This window comes from Ambystoma mexicanum, chromosome 8 (genome assembly GCF_040938575.1).
Source record: "Ambystoma mexicanum isolate Mex_15411 chromosome 8, UKY_AmexF1_1, whole genome shotgun sequence".
In the NCBI taxonomy this organism is placed as follows: domain Eukaryota; kingdom Metazoa; phylum Chordata; class Amphibia; order Caudata; family Ambystomatidae; genus Ambystoma; species Ambystoma mexicanum.
The window spans coordinates 698,133,795-698,152,970 of NC_090929.1; the positions used below are offsets into that span (position 1 = coordinate 698,133,795).

The following is a 19,176-nucleotide window of genomic DNA, read 5'->3' on the forward strand; positions in this document are numbered from 1 at the left end:
CTCTGAAGAGATGAGTGAAGGCTTCAACGGCCTGATACAGGACTGCTGGGAAGCAGCGGGCCAGGCCATGGTCGATTGTGTAGCACGTACCATGTCCACAGCAACAGTTCTAAAGAGGCACTCATGGATGAGAACTTCAGATTTCACTCTGGAAGTCCAAGTGAAACTCTTCGATATGCCCTTTGAGGGATATAGGGCCTCATTATGAGTTTGCCGGTCCAGAAACAAGCGTACCCACACCCTTTCTGGACCAAACTCTGAGTCTGCTGGTAGGGGCCAGGAATTCAGGCCTCTACAGGCAGAATTATCACTGAAGTACCGGCATTGGGCCTCATAAAGGCATTGGCGGTATCCCGGCAGGAATTGCACCTGGATACCGGCAATGCCATTAGCGTTTCCGCAGCTAGGTCCAGTGCAATGTGCGCCCTATCCAGAGTTGCGGTGGCACTGTAATTCCCCATTTATTTCAAGTCCATAGGACTCTATTGGGCTTTTCAACACTAAAATGGGCGGAAAGCTGGAGAATAGGTAAATCTCCAGCTTTGCGCCCAAACTCGGGATTGGGCAGAGCGGTAATACCGCAGTAATACTGCTACGCCACATTTTTACTGCTCTGCACAAACCGTGATGAGGCCCAGTGTTCCCCTTCCTGTGGAGTCCTATGGGACTATACAGGAATAGGGAGTAAACATTCAACCGCAACTTGTAATATCACGGTGGCACTGGGGTGGCGCAGGAGATATCAGGTGGCAGAAACAGTTTTACGGGGTCAACGGCAACCTGCTGGTCACACCAGCAGGTTACCGCCAAACTTGTAATGAGGGCCATAGTCTTTTAGGAGCAATGGCTTTTAATTTTCTTTAAAAAATCCAGGTGTCTAAAGCCATAGTCATGCTTTGGGATCTAGCTGTGAAATGGCCCTTCACTCCTGCTGCAAGAGGTTGGTATTTTTGGCCCTTCGCCTCCTATACCCATTGTGGTAAGGGGCAAGCACCCACCAGCAGGCAACAGCTGCGCTGTGACCCCCTGTCAGGGCAAGGGTCATGGAGAACAAATTGGTGGTATTGCTGCCTCAATTGTACCCACATTAGCCCTAGGTGTAAAGGCCTCTGTTAAGAGGATTTGAGACATTACATCCAGGTGTGGGGGGAGTAGCAGTGAGGGGATCATTCCACTTTGGATGGTTTGGCTTTGAAGGTCGTTACTCAGGTTTACCCTTTCCCTTTTACTCAGCACCCTCCAAACCTTTATCCTTCCAGCCCCTCTCTGCCTCTGGCCCTCTCCTACTGAATATGCTTTGCCAGCTTCTAGAGAAGAGCACTGTTGAACTGGTACCTCACTTCCAACGAGGCATGGACTGGTATTCCTTTTTTCTGCTTCCAACGAAAGGACAGGGAAATATGTCCCATCCTGCATCTGAAGATTTTGAACATGTACCTACACCTGGCCATGCTCAAGATGGTCACCATGGCCCAGACTCTCCAGACTCTCAAGGTACAGGATTGGTTGGTGTCCCTGGATCTTCATGATGCCTACTTCCATTTGCCAATCCATATGTACCAGAGATTTGTAGTTGGTTCTTCTCATGACCATTTCAAGGACCCACCGTTTTGCCTTTCTTTGGCACCAGTAGTCTTCACCAAACTGCTGGCAGAGGTTCTGGCTCACCTCATGAGGGAAAGCATACATGTCTTTCCCAACCTACACGACTGGCACGTCCAATCTTGCTTGCCAGACCAGGCGTCGGAGTCAAGTCCATGTTGTGCTATCTCAGACCCATTAGATTCATCTGTGCGATCCTGGACACTCACCAAGGCCCTGCCTGAGCATTGTGTGGCGAACATCGTCCAGATGGTTCAAGTCTTTCAGTCCTAGAAGCTGGTTCTGGCCCTGCTTTCCTTAATTTACTGGGCCTCATGGCCTCCTTCATTCTCGTGATGCCAGAGGCATGGTTATGCATGAGGTTGCTACAGTGGCTACTTCGAGATTAGTGGTCTCAGTTCAAGGGCAATGTGTCAGATCTTTTACCGTCCCGGCAATGTGTCTCAACTCCTATGGTGGTCCCCTTGACTACAGCCCCTCCATAACCTCTGACCTAATTGTGTCTCAAACCACTACCCTCATCCCGACCGATCGGAACAATAGACTTGGAGCCAGAACCCACCACAGAACTAGTAAACGCCCAACTAAACTACCCGACAAGACTAACAATCGCACTATAACACCTATCAATTCCACCCCTCCTACACCAAAAGGAGCTCTTCTAAATGTTAGATCACTACTCGCCCATTCCATAGAAGTCGCCGACATTATTCTAACTAACAACCTGGACTTCCTTGCTGTGACCGAAACTTGGTTGCATGATGCTGCGGGACCATCTCTTGCCCTAGCTAGCCCTGATAACTACACCATCCTCAGAGCAGACAGACCTAACGCTTGAGGAGGTGGTGTAGCTATCATCTTTAAGTCCTTGCTTGACATTAGACTAGCCTCCTCTCCTCCACTCAAATCATGTGAGCATCTCACAGTCAAATTACAAACTTCCCCTAAGAGCACTATCACGTTGCATTTAATTTACAGACCCCCGGGCCCACCTGGTTCATTTGAGGAAGACATCACCTCACTAGTTGCCGAAAGTTCCAAACCTTCAGCACAAATGATTATACTTGGAGACTTCAATCTTGGGTTTAATGACCCTCTTGACACCCCAGCCATTGCCCTGGCCACGGCATTAGAGGAGCATGGCCTCCAACAACTCTGCTCCAAACCTACCCACTCGAAGGGCAGAATCCTTGACTGGGTAACCGCCCTTAACTGCAATATTACCCTGAAGGACCCCGTACAGCTCATCTGGACGGATCGCCACTTCCTCCCATTTGACATGAATACTAGCAATTTAGTGCATAAAAGGCCTGTTATTGCACCGCCCTGCCCAACTAGGAAAAAGAGTAACATCACAGCGGAAGCCTTAATACCCTTGGTGACCCCTATTCTGAACGCACTACCAGCTACAACTGACGTGAACCTACTGGTCAACGTCTATAATGATTCAATGGCCAAAGCCATCGACGACATTGCCCCACTAAAAATGCGCAAAGGAAAACCAAAAGCGCACCTGAATAAGTGGTACACCCCGGAGCTCAAACTTCTCCGTCAACAAAAAAGTTAACTTGAACCACTATGGAAATCAGTGCCTTCAATAAATAACAGAACTAACCTCACCAATATCTACACTCTCTACAAAAATGAGATTACACGCGCTAAGAAATAATCTCTTAACTCCAGGATCTCTCAGGCAAGCTCTAGCACAAAGGAGCTCTTTAACATCCTAAAGGAATTAGAAAACCCCATTCCTCCCACTGATACTTGCACAAAGGATAAACCATGATGCACAGGGATCCAGAATTCCTTTGCTAACAAAATTTCAGGGCTCCAAACTAAAATTGACAACAAACGACAACAACTCACCTATGGTCCTACTTCCAGTTCCACCCTTCTTCCACCTACCGCCACTAGCTCAGGCTTTACTTTCAAAAAGGTATCCATACCTGAAGTACAAAAAATTATAGCATCTTTGAAACCTTTGAATTATAAGGGGGACAGTTGTCGCGCACAGATCATAAAAGATGCGGCCAGGGATCTCTCCCCCTTCATTACCAAATTAATAAACCTGTCATTCTCCAATAACTCGGTCCCTAGTAATCTGAAACAATCCTGGGTCCTACCACTACTAAAAAAACAACTCTCAACCCAGATATACCCAAGAATTATAGACCCATTACCACTGTCCCATTCTTACTAAAAATTCTTGACAGAGTGGCCTATCTACAAATTCAGGATTACCTCGAGACAAACCAATTATTAGGAACTCGCCAATGTGGCTTTTGTCCTCAACACGGGACAGAAACGGCCCTTGTTGATCTCAAGTGCCAGATACACTAACTCAAAGATAAAGGTAAGGCTGCCATCCTTCTTCTCCTCGACCTCTCCGCTGCCTTTGACCTGGTTGACCACAAAATCCTGTGCAACCACTTGTCATTGGCAGCACACTTCTTCCACTCTGTGGATCTTGTGTCTCACCCACTTTGTATAATATATCTACAAAGCCCCTATTCGACAAGCTGGACCATCTGGGTGTCACCTACACTAGTTACGCAGATGACACCCAGATACTCCTCACTTTATCCGGCAATTACAACTCGGACGCCAACTGGATCAATTAAGTCTTCTCCATCATTCAGGCATGGGTGGCCACACATGGCTATTGCATGAATGATGACTAGACCGAACTGCTCCTCGTCGGTTCACCTAACACCATCTGGAAATTCAGTCCCAGCTACACCAGCTTCACCATTGACGGTAACACCATTCCCATCGCCAAAAGTGTAAAAACCCTTGGTTTCTACCTAGAAACGAATACCAACCTCGCCAAACAAATTAATATGACCGCCTCAGCCACTGCCTACACTGGTAAACTAATTAGGGCCTGCAGACCGCTGATCTCCCCCAACAACTGCCTCACTTTAGCCAGAGCACTCATACAATCCAAACTGGATTACTGTAATAGCCTTTATGTAGGTGCCAACAAAATGGTAATCAATAAAATGCAAGTTCTACAAAACAATGCACTCCGTGCCGCCCTAAATATTCCCAGAAGAGAACATATCTCGGCTACAAGAATCTCATGCAAATGGCTCTCCATCCAACAAAAAATAGACCTAAAAACCATCTGCCTCACTTACAAAGCTCTTAACCACCTAGCCCCGCCCTATCTAACCAACAAATTCACATTAAGACAGAATACTAGAACCACTAGATCCTCTAATACACTACAACTGACGGTGCCCAAATATTCCCTTAAAAGAGCTGGTGGATCCAGCTTCCCAGCTCTAGCCTCACAAGTGGAACACCATTCCACTGGATATCAAATCCACCCCCACCTTCCAACCTTTCAGAACTAAGGTCATCACTTGGTTACTCAATAAATAACCAACTATGTATGTATGCATACCTAATGTATGATTGTATCCTTTACTATGTCTGCCTATTATTATCTCTGTACTAACTGCTTTCTTGTCAACTATACATATGCTTCACAACTGTACAAATGTTCCCTACCTTTGCCTGTAACTTGATGTTTAAGCGCCCATATACCCCTGGGTCAGGAGCGCTATACAAATAAATAAATAAACAAACAAACAAACAAAGAACCTACTGAGAGGGGTGTTGATTTGGTAACCTTTGGCCCAACTGACAGTGGTCACAGACGAGTCCCTGAAGGGATTTGGTGCTCACCTGTAGACTTTACAGTGAATGGACTCTGGTTCCAAACGGAAGCCCGGAAACACATTTTGCTGAACCTCTGGGCGATCAAGTGGGCACCGATTGCTTTTCTCCCCTCTGTAAAAAGAAAAATTGTACTGGTCTTGACAGACAGCACAGGAGCCAAGCACTACATTAACAAATGGGGGGGTCTGGGATCATTACTGCTATGCAAAGAATCAATGAGACTTTGGTTCTGTGCTCATGAGAACAAAGTGTCTCTCAGGTTGGGCCTTCTCGCCTGACGGAAATGTCTTAGCAGATGTATTGAGCAGACAGACTTCAGCCTCCTACCAGTGGGTGCTCTGCCAGGAAGTTCCACAGGAGACCTTCTCTTTTTTTGGGCACTCCTCAAGTGGACGGACCTCTTCACTTCCAGCATGAATCGGACCAGCAAGCTGTTCTGCTCCATAGAGTTTCATCGACTAGGATCTCTGGGGGATGATTTGATTGATTTATAACACACAAAATGGCAGCAAGTGTGCTCCCATCGATCCCTGTAATTCCGCTAGTTGTCATGGAGACTGCGGCTGTTCAAGTCAATGATTATTATATTGCTCTGGGCTAGGCCCGGCGGACATGTTACCCGGAGCTTCTGGACATGTCTGTTTGCCCTGCCTGGCACCTCCCAGCAAAGGAGAACCTGCTCTGCCAGTTAAGGGGATACAAGTTAATTATTCAATGGCTGCCAGATGAATATATTTACAATGTTGGAACCAAATACAGTCCAAATAACTGGCTGCAGATGATACCCCAAACAGGGTGTCAATGCTTTTTAAAAAAGTGATGGCCTAAATGTATGCCTAATTCTTTTGCTTCTTGAACGCTGAAAAGTCCACTTTGACCTAAAACGATCAAAAAATGGGCATTGAAGAACAAAATGGATTAGTCTTGGTTAGAGTGGCATATGGTGCAAGAACTGTATAAAGTGGGAATTGTGAATACAGAGCCTTGCTCTCGCGTTTTTTGATAGACTGGCACTGTGAAGGGGTAACTAGCTGGCATCCCAACCTGCAGGCCTGACCGGGCCTGAGAAAGTGGAATATCTATATCAGATGAGGTAAAGGCACAGAACCTTCTCCCAACATCAAGCCAAGAATTAAAGGAATAGTGCGTTCAGAAATATTATTGGATAAAAAGATGGCCAATAATAAAAAATATATCTAAAAATATTTTTTTTAAAAGTCCCTACGTAAAGCATTGAGCAAATGAAGCTCAAACTTAAAAATGGGAAGCACTAGGAGGCATCCATTTTGTGAAATGGATGCCTCCTGTGCTTGCCATTCCGGCACTAATGAAGCCAAAGCCAGCCAGCTGTAATAAACAAAAGCTGCCACTTGGTGAGCCGGAGGAGCCTGAGAAACTTAGAAAGAAAAACTGCAGCATTTTTGAAACACAACCGCGTTGTGTTTCTGCCTGCCGTAGCGATCAATTTGAGTCTGCTGGGCTCTCCAGTGGGAGCCGGGCAGACTCAAAGTGAAAGCTACTGCAGGCAGAAACACAACGCGGGTGTGTTTTGAAATGCTGCAGTGCTTCTCACTACGGCGGCTTTCGCATGGTCTCCTGGGTTCCCCCAACGCTGAGTGAGTCCATGAGACTCCAAGCGAATGCTGCCGCAGTGAGAAATACAACGTTGTTGTATTTGTAAATGCTGCAGTATTTATAAATACAACAACGTTATTCTGACTGCGGCAGCTTTCAATTGGAGTCTCCTGGACTCGCTCAGGGTAGGGGGAGCCGAGGAGACGCCACGCGAAATCCGCCGCAGTCAAAATAACAATGTTGTTGTATTTATGATTTCCGTGGTTGTCCAACCACGGAAATCACAAATACAACAACTTTGTATTTTGAATTGCTGCACCTCTGCTTTGTGCCTTCATTTTACATTTTCTGTGCTTCCCTGGGCTTGGGGAGCACTGAAAATGTAATATGAAAGTGAAGGCAGCCTCCTCAGCTCTGCTGTGGCTGCAGTAAGCAAAAGCTCCCATTAGGGGGCTTTTGCTGCTTATTTAGTGCCGCCAGGGCAGAGCTGAGGAGGCTGCCTGAAATGGCAAAATGGATGCTCCCATGTTAACGCTTTGAGCCTGGTTTGCTCAAAGTGTTTACATAGGAAATTTCATTCAAAATATGTTTAAACTATGTTTTAGACTATTGCCCATCGTTTAATGGCAATAATTTTTTTGAGCGCACTATTCCTTTAAAGCCACCTACTGGAATACATGGATTTGATGGTTTGTCTCCGAGCTGAAAGGAATACATTCAGGACTTGCAACAAATACCACTCCTTATATCTCATGCTCTCAGCAGTCAAGTTTGAAGGCTGAGACTGCTGAGGCTTGGATGGAGGACCAGTCTATATTTAAACATCTAATATTCTAATATTTTTGTTTTTGTGTTTCATAGTCTTTATAATTGGTTTCACCTTTCAATCTGTCTCTGTATTTCGAACACTGCTGTTCTTAGCTTGTATTTTATTGTGTATTAATGAAATGATTCTTTAGGGAAAGGTGCTGTTTCTGAATAAAGAGTGTTGATGACTTTTGCAGTTTTTGCTGTGGTTTGTGCAATCAGTTCCCCTTGCGCCAACTTTGTTCCTGCTTGGTCTTGAATTTAGTGTTGTCCTTCTTTGAGGGCTCTGTTATAGTGCCTGCATTCATGTTCATTCAGGTAGCTTGCCCTTAAGGTTGTTTACCTGGTGGCCATCTCTTCTGCAAAATGGGTGAGTGGGCTTCAGGCATTAAACCTCCCTACGTGGTGTTTTGCAAGGAGAAGTTTTTTTTAACAGGGAGACCAGCCATTCCTCCTATAGTTGTTTTGGACTTCAATCTCTCTCCGAAGATTCCTCTTCCTCTTTTTTTTTTCCTCTGCCTCATCTTCCAAGACGAAGGAGTGATTTCATTGACTGGACCTACTACGTCTCTTGGAAGGACATCAGGAAAGATGGCCAGCTTTTTGTGGTGTATTGAGGTGCTCGTGCTAGTAGGGGTGTGATTTAACAGATCGTGTCAAGGTGAACCATCCTCTGCATCTCAGAATGCTATGATCTGGTTGGGAAGGATGTGTCTGAGGGTCTTGTATCTTATTCAAACCGAGGACTGGCTGTCAACTCTGCCCTGCAGAGTGGGGCCCCTTTCTTGGACATATGCAAAGGGGACCTCGCTGCACACTGTTGCCAAACATTGCGGCTTGGATTCACTATCCGCCCAGGACACTTTGGTCAAGCAATCCTCCAGAGTTTTCTGGTTTAGGTGGTGCCCTCTCACTCTCCTTCCTCCTCCAGATTTGCATACTGCTATGGGAGTCCCATCATAGAGGAGGAATATGTGGGTTGAAGGAATCCATTAGAAGAACCAAATACTTACCTCTTGTAAATGTTCTTTTGATGGATGTTCCCTGTACAGATTCCTCATCCCCCTCCAAACCTGCCGCTCTTGGCGGATAGCTTGTATGCCTCTTCTATTCTGAGGTCACACAGTGACTGACTGCTCTAGAAAAAGGGCAGAGCTGAGTTCATGGGGCATGGTGGCTCCATACATACTAGCCCCAACATCACATTCTGTATGGGGCTCATAATAGCGTCAAGCGGAGTCGCTCTGATCCTACCCCCCTTTTTCCCCTAACTAGTGAAGGTTTTCGAAGGCAGCTTGCGGTGGAGGTAGACTAGCATAGATGAGGAATCTATGGGAGGAAAATCCATTAGAAAGAATTTTACTGAATTCACTTGTTCTTTGGTTCTTGATATTATTACAATTAAGGGGCATGATGGGTTTCATAGTTGGGACTGCTACCCTAAAGTTTCTTTTGTGGAGGGCAAGAGTCTGTGAAAATCCTTGTTTACTGGTCTTGTTATCTAAATCTTTCATACTTTTTCTTTAGGGTTTCGATCATGTTTTGCATTTTGTACTATTTACGGACAGTTTACGCTCCTTTCTTTCTTAATCATGCTAATGGTGGTATGTAAACCTGCCTCCCGTTCATTTGTTTTTAGCAGTCAAAAGCAGCATACAGTAGTAGTGTAACACTGCTGAAACAATGCCCGCCTCACAGTGTAGACTGGATGCACATACATTAAAAGGCATTGTTGTAAATTGCAGTGTTTTCTTTTTGGAACAGCATGCTACTAGCTTAGCATTTTATTGATGTAGATGAGAAAAACCCGGGACAATATTGCTTGCACAAGGTCAAATGTCATGTACACGAGAACTCGGAACATGACTCCAAGCTCTGTAGGTTGGTCATTGTAATTTTAATTCGTACAACAATTGTTACAAAAAATGAAATTCATCTTGCACAGCAGACATTTCTTATGATGGGACTTGAAATAAACTAAAGATGCCATTTACCATTTCATCAAAACTGTACCAAAGCTAACTAAAATCTATTGACACGTGGCTGCCTATATTGATCAGTGTTCAGCCAAACTGGAATGCCCAGAATTAGGCTAATAACTATTGTAATTTACTGCATCCCCATCATTTTGACAAGACTTGCATTGACAACAACAGCATGCACTTCGGCACTAACAGTGTGAGCAGTGCTATTGCCATGCAGACATAATGGAGAGTGGAGACGCCTTGCGAGTGTCCTCGCCCAGCTCTGTTTGATCTTTCTCGTTCACAGACTTCTCTGCCTCTCACCAATAACTACAGAAAAGAGTAGGTGATTGGACTCCAAATGTGGGAAATCATCCGATGATACTGACCAATCTACTAGGTCCATATTACTAAATTACTGCAATTTAAATCTATGAAAAAATACAAAATTGAAACATCAGACATTTTTAAACAGGAAGGCCAGAGTACTTCTGCATAGTTTAAAAACAAAGTTTGAATACCATTTTTTTCTGTTTTAGCATGCAACAAGACAACTATGCCTTCCTGTACTACAGTTAGCAGAAGTCTACAAGAGCCCTGCCTTTCGTAGACTTCCATAACTGTAATATAGTGATCTGGTGTTAGATAAGTCTACTCCTAGTTCTGAAATTTGAGAAATCCAAACTCCTATTATTTCACTTTTTAGTAACATTGGCACTTTTTGCAGCTTTGTGAGAATCCCCAAATGCATCGCATCACAAACCAAATTTCAGGACCTCCATTGATGGTCAAAATGTGTAATGATGTCTGTTAGCATTAAGCCCAGGTGAACTTACACCTTGGCGAACGCGAGAATCGAACCAAATTCCATATTCGTAATTCAGCAGACTTGCACGTTTCCTGAGACTCGCCAATGCTACTCAATCACACTCGCACACGTTGAACTCTAGTCAGAAATGATAATGCACGCTCTTACAGTCACTGGTAATATCCTACCTCCAACAAACTCGGGGATGTTCTCCTGCCTAGTCAACTGGCAGATGTCACATGTGGGTGGGACATGCAAGGGTGTGGATTCTCTCCTCTCTAGCACTAGACACAAAAGGGCCCGATTCATGGAATATTTGCCCGGTTCAAAGTGACTTTGCACTGCTGAAAAGTGACTTGCAATCGGGCCCTAAAAGAGTGTACTATGTATATTTATAAATATGTATATTTCAACCACTGAGTGCAACTGCTGCCCCATAATAGTCCATAACAGCAAATGTCTTGTTCCCGTAGGTCATGCCAGGGGTCACTGGGATCATCTTCTCCATAGATGGCAATGTTAGTACCATAGGAGGTTCTTGCCTCTGCCTACAAGACTGATTAGAAACTTCAACCAGGCATGCCTTATGCAACCTACAAGACGGAATGTACCCAAACCGCCCTGCCTGCACCAAAAACGAAGTTAGAGACGGTCTGGTCTAGCAGAATCTTTGTAAATGTGAGTGATTTGGAGATTACATCTAAGTAAGTCCTAACTTTACATTGTATAGTTAATTGTTTTTTGTTAGGCATATTAAACATAGGAACAGCATTCTTACTTTCACAACATTCAAAGAAGACATGCTTTTGACGACATTGAATAGTTAGAATCGGTGCAAGTTGACTGGAAGATTCGGGTGCCCACCACATTTAAATCGAAAGGATTGTAAAATAAATGTTATCCGAGACACTAAGACGATCAAATAGCCATGGCAATGCAATTCAGCTTTTGTCAAGCAGTTTATTGGGTGTGCTGAGGAAACAAAAGATGAATGGCAGGGGTTGTTCCTTTGGCAATGATGCAAGGAAGCAAGTCCATTGATGTTGGCAGTGGCGACTTTCTACTCCAACCGAACCTTTGGGTTGTTTAAGAAATCTGACACCTTGATGAGTCCATCTGGTCCAATCCTGCAGGGAAGAGCAAAGCAATGCTAGTTAGTACCTTGTTGGCTCAATCCAGTATATGTTATGGCATTTATAACGTGCCTGTTCTCAAGTGTTTCTAGGTGCGACAAGACAGGTAGGGGGAAACGGAGGGGGGACAAAACAACAATCTTACTAGGTCTTGTGTCATTCAGATTGCGCAAGTGCAGGGAAGTTAAAGGGGTGAGGGGGAGAAGTGTATGCAACTCAAAAGTGCAGCCGGCAGGTGGCTCAGTGAAGGTAAATCAGAAAGTGCAGCCAATGGGTGGGTCATAAGTGCAGAGAGAAGGGACTATAGAGTTGCAGATACGGACCACAAGTGCTGGGGGAGCCGCGAGGTAGTGTGAGGTGCAACTGGACATGGAGGAGCTTGGGCCCAAGTTCAGAGGGTGGCCAGGTGCTCAGTGCGTGGAGCAGTCAGGACATCGCCATGGGAGAAGTAGAGCGAAAGCAGAAGTAGGAAGAGCAAGGTCTTGAGTTGCTTCCGGAACCATAGGTGCTTCTGCTCAAGTTTTAGAGGCAGGGAGGCTCCAGCTGAAGATAGAGATCTGCCCCGAACTCTCTGCTTGGAAAAGTGACTGACCCTCAGAGAATTGGAGGTGGATGAGCAGAGAGCTCGAGAAGGGAATGTTTAGGAAGAGAGAGTTGGAGGTAGTGTGGTCTCTGGTAGTGGGCCTTTTTTGGCAAGGTCCATGATATGAGGAGAGAAGGAGAGAGTGGAGTCAAAGATGACATCAAGGTTTTTTGCCTCACCGGAAGGTGAATGAAGAGGGCCCAAGGAGGGCGGCCAGAGTGAGAGAGGGAAAGCGTGAACAGGAGTCTCAATGAGAAGAATCTCTGTCTTACTGGCATTAAGGCAGAGGTCATTGGAGGTGTACCAATCCTGAATTGCGTATAGACAGTCCATAATGAGTGAGAGAGAAGAGAAGGCTGATGGGAGCCTGAAAGAGAGATGGGTGTCATCCACATAACATTGAATGTTAGAGGAGAAGGTAGAGATCAGGTGGGCCCAAGGGGCCAAGTATACAATGAAGAGCCAGGGCAGAGGTTAGAGCCCTGTGGAACGCCACATTTGGAGAGGGAGGTGGTGAAGAGAAAGGACCCATGTTGGACTTGGTAAGGTCGGTCCAGGAGGAAGGAGGTCAACCACTCCAGGGCCTGACCCGTGATGCCCAGGTTCTCATGGAGTCGGTTGATCAGGATTGACTGTGGCAAAAGCAGAGGAAAGATCAAGGAAGATGAGGACAGGAGGAAGGCTGGAGTCGAGATTAGCAAGTAGATATTCACGGGTGTTCAGGAGAGCAGTTTCTGTGCCTCTGGCTGCTCTGAAGCTAGACTGATGGTCATGGAGACAACCAACAGATTCATTGTGAAGAGTAAGCTCAGAGATGGGCAGCTTTTCCATGAGTTTACCCAAGAACGGAGTGATGGAGATTAGGAAATAGTTTGCTGAACAGGTTGGAGCGGCAAAAGGCTTTTAAAGGAGGGGGTGCACAAGGGAGTGCTTGAGGAGAGAGGGGAAAGATCAGTGGTGAAAGAGTGATAGCAGAAATCAGCTAAGGCTGGAACGAGGGTATCACTGTGGTCCTTGATGGTTTCCGGAGGAGCAGGGGAGCACCTGTTTGGATGACACTTTCATAGACCGGACTTGTCTAAAAAATCGTCAGGTGTTGTTGGAGAGCAAGAGGAGAAAGGAGGAAGAGAGGGAGAGGCGGCCAGAGGGGTGCTGGGAGGGGTAGAGGGAGAGAAAGAGGAGTGAGAGGACAGGATGTCTGTTGTGTAAGACTGTTGTGTTGCTTTATAAAATCACTAGCAATGCAGAGCGATTTATAGTTTACTCCTGTACTACTACTAATTTTAGAAGCGCTTGTAAATAAGATAACTGCTACTTACACCTCCTGTTGGATGTACGACAGCATGCGGTTTACTTGTGACGCAGAGACCTCTCCATCCACATCAGCCAGAAACGTGTAGAGAAACTGGAATGTGCTGAAGGGAATGCGAGGCGGCCCACAGTCATGCTCTGATGAGAGAATTTCACACGCAATCTTCAGAGTTTTAGCGATTGTCTGGTAAAATGAATAATCAAAAACGTGTATTAAGCTACTACACCGAGTACAACATTGGTTTAAAAGGCAACAGACATGTATTTGATGTTTGTTTTCCAAATAAAATATACACACATCTGAAATGGTCAACTACTCAGGCGTAACTTTCCTCAAACCATAGAGCTATCCGACACTCTGCGTTCCCACTTTAAGCCAAACCCATGGTATGGCTCAGCCCCCACCCTCTAACTACGTTTTAGGTTACATTTAAGCATTTATAAATCATAACCTTTGCCATTTTACACATCCTGTAGGCACTATCTGAAGGCAGCAGCAGGTTGTTTGATTTCCTAATGCGTGTGAGAGGATATTACAGGAGGACTGACCATGCCTCCTGCACCAAACCCATTGTCAAAATCGTGGTGTCAATATTGTGTGTATGTGCGGGAAAGCCCATGTGTGCACCCGCTGACAGTGGGTGGAGGAGCTAAGGGTCCAGTTGCAATGAGGGTGGTATATAGCGGTTTGTGCAGAAAGGTTAGATGGAGGCTGGTGTGGATGGATTCCCTTGCACTGAACACATAATGAGTAAGGGTGTTAAGTGTGCGGACTTAACTGATGTGTGTCATATAGACATTACATTAGTTTAGTTTATTATTTGTATAGCACAACCTAACCCTGAGGTATCTGGGCGCTTAAGCATGGGACAGAGGTTACAGATGCAGTACACAAGCAGTTCCAGTAAGTTTACAGTTACAATAATGTCGCAATATAAACAACGCAAGGATATTGAGCAGACCAGGTTACAAAATGGTCATGTCAGTAGGCATCGAAATAGTACAGAGCAGTGGTTTAGACAGGCAAGCAGAATTTAGTCCAGCTACTGGTGAAGCAGTTCTACGATGTAGAGCACTAAGGTTTCTGGGAAAGGAGTAGATCCTGAATGCCTACATTCAGTGAGGTAGGCATTGTGTGGCTGGAAGAGATATATTAGTGAGTCATGTCTAAGGAATGGCACAGGTGCTGGACTGGTGTGGAATTTGGTGGATGTAGAGCTGGTGAATCATTTGTGTCTGAGGTAATCTAGGCATGTAAGCATGATTCAGTGTAGTGTGTGGATCTTCACTGCTGGATTTTAAGCATTGGTGCCAACTGTGTGTTGTGACTGAGGGATGGGTTATGAGGTACCAAAGTTTGTTTGAGGTGTCTTTCATAAGGTGAAGGGGGAATGTGATTGTGATAAAGTGTTCTTGAAACATTTTGGCCATGTGTTAAGTTGCAAATGAGTAAGGCATGTGTGAGGGCTAGAGTGCTAACGGGAGTGGCTGTTTTGAGTGTTTGGATGTAAGCTATGTTGTGTGCATGTGCGGTGAAAGGTTCACTGTGGGGGATTTGTGGTGCTCAGTTGTTCTGTGCAGTGGCAGTGATTGTCTATGTGTTGCCATGCTGAGGAAATAGGAGAGGTGCCGAGAAGGACTGAGGAAAATGATTGGATGGGGAGAGGAGGCGATGGTGATGAAGGTATACAAAAATAAATATTGGTTTCTTATAGTTCGCTTCATGTCGGACTCCAGCCTCTAAGCACAGTACTGCAACTATGTAACAAACCTGTTTTGCCCAGTGTAATCTAGTTTACAAGACCAGAGCATTGCCCCCGAGCTTTCCTTCCTGGAAGATGTATTGTCATGTATGTAAGCAAGGCAGGGCCCGAGTGGTGTATGCTGTGTAACAGGAAGCAGGGTGTAGGACGCATTTGCCTTTAGGGGACGTGTGGCTTCCCAAAGGGATTGCGCCTGGTAAGCAAAATGTCCTAGGTGTTATCATTTTTCCATGTGCCAGTGTGAGGAGACCTGCGGGGGCAAAAGGTAGAGGTTGCATTGTTGGGTGGTGCTTGGGTCTTTGTGATATGTGTGAGAGGTGTTTTTTGAAGGGTGACGGTAAGTATGCTAGCAGGGACTTGGTATGCATTGTCTTGCATAGAGCGTATAGGGTGTGAATCTGTTGAGAAATGTGACAGCAAGTTCAAGAGGATGTTAATGTTCATTAGTCCCTTAACAGTTCTCCTGAACCAGTGGTTATGGGCAAAATGATTTAGGAGAATTGTAAACTGGCAACAGTTTTGTAAAAGTTGTACTGCAGAAGGGATCAAAAAGGGTATCAAAACATTTGGAGCCCAGGCATTACCTTATCAGAAAATGTCCACCTTTCATGGCAGGCACACACGTCTGAAAAGCTAAGTAATGACTGTGGTGACTGATTCTCCTCCAACCTTAACAGGCCCTTATTTGTATCTGGTTGTCTGGAATAGTCTTCATTTCACTCTTAAACAGATTGGTCATTGTGGCACATAATATTATGCATACTTTCCTGTCCATTTCCTTCTTTTGCATCTCCAATGAGGCCACTAATTACTAATTTTCCTGTTCCTATCCAGGTCCTTTAAAGTCCAGTTTACAATTATTTTTAAAATACTTGCATTCCCCGATTTTCAACATAGCATCAGATAATCCAGGCATCTCATTGATCTAGATTTCTTTCAAATGCTCTCTGAATATTTCAAGAAGCAATAAGATTAATTTGGGATATGTGCAAATCAACCTGACTTCGACATGCTGCACTCCACAAACCATAGAGAAGTGGACTGCCCCAGCACTTGTTTAATAGTCTTTTTCCTGTTGTTTTTAAAGGTCTAATTTTGTGGACAGGCATTAGTACAAAGCACAACATAGCTGCCAAAAGCCACCTTTCCCTCCTTCAACTTGTTGGGCAGAAAAGCTTGTTCTTCTTTGGCCCTGTGATTTCTTTTTCGAGCTGCATCTTTGGTTGCCTTTTCTTAATTTTTTTTAACTGCATCTTTGCCCTATGATTGTTAAATTAATCTTTGGTAATCTGTGACCCTGTGTATTTAACCTCGGCAGTATGTTATTAACTTGAACATTCTGGTCACCAAAGGCACCATTGTGCATTGCATTCCTCGCTGCACAGAATTGGTGCTTCTCCGGGTCCTCCTTTTACCCTGCACCAACCTCTCCCTGCCTACCCTGCTTCCACCAATCCTGCTCCTTCTCGCTGTTCTTCCACTCTTTCTCCCATGACTTCTGCACACCCTGTCCCTTTCCTCTACTCCTACGGTTACTCTTCCCGTCTCCTAATCCCCATCCTGCAATTGCATCCCAAGCATTGATTCCCCCACTCTGGTCATAACCTACAAAGACACTTTACTGACTCGGACCACAGCTCTCAATGCTGACAAATCCTCCTTCTACAGGAATATTATTTCCTTTCTCCACTCCCACTCTCACAAACCATCCATAACCCTGCAGCCCATAGCCCATTCTTTCCCCCACTAAGAACCACTCCATTTCCTCCTGTCTCGCCAGTCAGGACTTTGCCTGCTACATTCACAAATCACCAAAATACCAGACTCCCACTCCACACTTCTTTCTCCACCTCCCCCACCCCTTCTGTTTCTACCCTCATCCCATCTGGGCGCATGCTCTCATCTTTGTCTCACTTCTCCCGCCTCTCCTGCTGAAATCCTACACTGGTACGACTCTTAGGAGGCCAACTCGTCGCAGCTGTTTCCCTGCTTTTCTTGCACCATTTTTATGGGGGCTACCCCCATACCTCCATTATGCCTGCCCACCTCTTACCCAGCTCCCCAAACTAAAAAGTAAATGTACCTAACTCTGCAACCCCACTAAAAATGCCATGAAAAAATGCAGCAAAACAGTTGCGATGGGTTGGTCTCCTGTGCGTTGGCCCGGTACCATTTTTATGTTCATTATGCATTTGATGACTGTCCCAAAACTGTTCCTTCTTTGACCTCAGCAATTATAATAATCAAAATACAAATTTAGTACCTCCAACACCTCACTGCATTGCCAGTTGAGAATCATACTGTGTCTCTAAAAAATAGATGAGCAATTCCATTGGGTCCGGATGACATTGGACCAAAACAATCTATCTGCCAGGATTATTTTCCTGGATAGTTTGAGATGCACTTGAAACGTTTGTGTAAGGGTGCTTTGCCCCTTCAAAACCTGCCCTTCAGCAATATAGTTACCACGACGCCTTGTTCAGTCTCTCTACTGTGTGGTTCTAATGCAGTGTTAAATAGACAAAAAATGATTCTCACAATTAAAGTTCTTCAATATGAATAGTCCGTCCCCAGGTCTTACTCACGTTCTTGGGTGCAAAACCTCTTTATTGAAGAAAGCCCCAGTGGCTGAATGACCTATCCTAGATGGATGCTGCTGTAGCAGTTTACCGTAGAATGGTAGGCACTCTTGCTATAGTGCAAAACTTTGTAGGAAGCTTCCATAGTCACTCTAGGATTGGGGAGGCTAGGAGGCCATTGAGGTGCAAGATTAGGATATGGGACACCTTCCTGTATTGGAGCCCAGAGTCTACAACCTCATAAGGCCTCCCTTCTCCAAGCCCCTGCTCACTCGTGCCTGGGAGGCCATCACTGAATTCCCATCTCACGCTCGACCTGGGTGTCATCTTCCCTGTTCAAGGTTCTACCTAATGCTAATTTTGACTCCCACTCCTTCTATACAACTGATACACTTGTATCGGCTTACTCCCTGACTATCAAAATAACTACATCTCCACCGGACTTCCCACGATCATCCAACCTAGTTTTCTGCTGTTATTCCACTCCTTCCCCTGTGTTTTCTGCATCTTGGTCACATCTCCTCCTCTCTCTCTCTAGATGTTTTATCTCTTTCTCTCCTTCTTTTCCTCCTCCAACCACTCTTTTTCTTTCCCCATGAACCTCTTCTGCTTTCTCTCCACCACTTCCAAACGTTGTTCTCTCCATTGCCACTTATCCTTCAACTTACTCTGCACCTTCACCTCCTTCTATAACTTTCAATCACTTAGCTCCATCACCTCCCCTTCTTCACCATCCACTCCTCTTGCACCTCCAGCTCTCTGCATCTCCACCCCATCATGCACCTACGATTGCTTCAACTCTTTCACTGCCCTGTTCTGCCCACACTGCTTCCCTTGTTCCACGGTCTTTGATACCTCAACATTCCTCCACCTGGGTCAGGTCTTCCCCAAGAACATGCAGCTGGGTAAATGGATGACCTTGTTCAGGTGTGTTTGATTCAATTGTTTGTGCTTCTCAACATATGTGAAATGAGCCCCCAAAAAGACTACCACATTTTGCTTTGTCAGAGATGTGCATGCGGTCATACATCATACTCTCCTCCAGGTTCGGTTCTTCACTCACTGCAATAGTAGTGGGTGTTGATTGTGTACAATCTGGATCAGTAGGTTTTTGCACTAGACGCAATAGCGATGTGCCTTAACTTAGTGTATGCTGCATACACCGCTTCCGCCCATTATTCAGATAAGGCTGACACACTGGGCCCGCAGACCTCCATGCAGTTTTTTTAAAGATACTTTCAAGGGGACATCACATGCAGCATTATCAATGTGACACTCTTCTTCCAGGCCATCCATTTGCTGAGGGGGCAACCAGGGTAACTTCCCCACCACCTCAGGTAGGCATGGCATGCAGCCATAGTATC

General features: G+C 45.3%; 2 protein-coding genes across 5 annotated transcripts in view; one reads left to right on the top strand and one right to left on the bottom strand.

Moving 5' to 3' along the window:
- The window catches only part of LRRC20 (leucine rich repeat containing 20), a 2,045,340-nt gene that overhangs the window by 868,573 nt on the left and 1,157,591 nt on the right, over positions 1-19,176 (top strand). The window lies entirely within an intron of this gene.
- The window catches only part of LOC138472367 (ropporin-1-like), a 430,658-nt gene continuing 422,860 nt past the window's right edge, over positions 11,379-19,176 (bottom strand). For both annotated transcript variants that reach the window (XM_069610503.1, XM_069610504.1), the window contains exons 7-8: positions 13,479-13,654; positions 11,379-11,570 (exon numbers count right to left, since the gene is read on the bottom strand). In XM_069610503.1, coding sequence (XP_069466604.1) covers positions 11,504-11,570; positions 13,479-13,654 — 243 coding nt within the window. In that variant the 3' untranslated portion in view covers positions 11,379-11,503. The remainder of the gene's footprint in view (positions 11,571-13,478; positions 13,655-19,176) is intronic.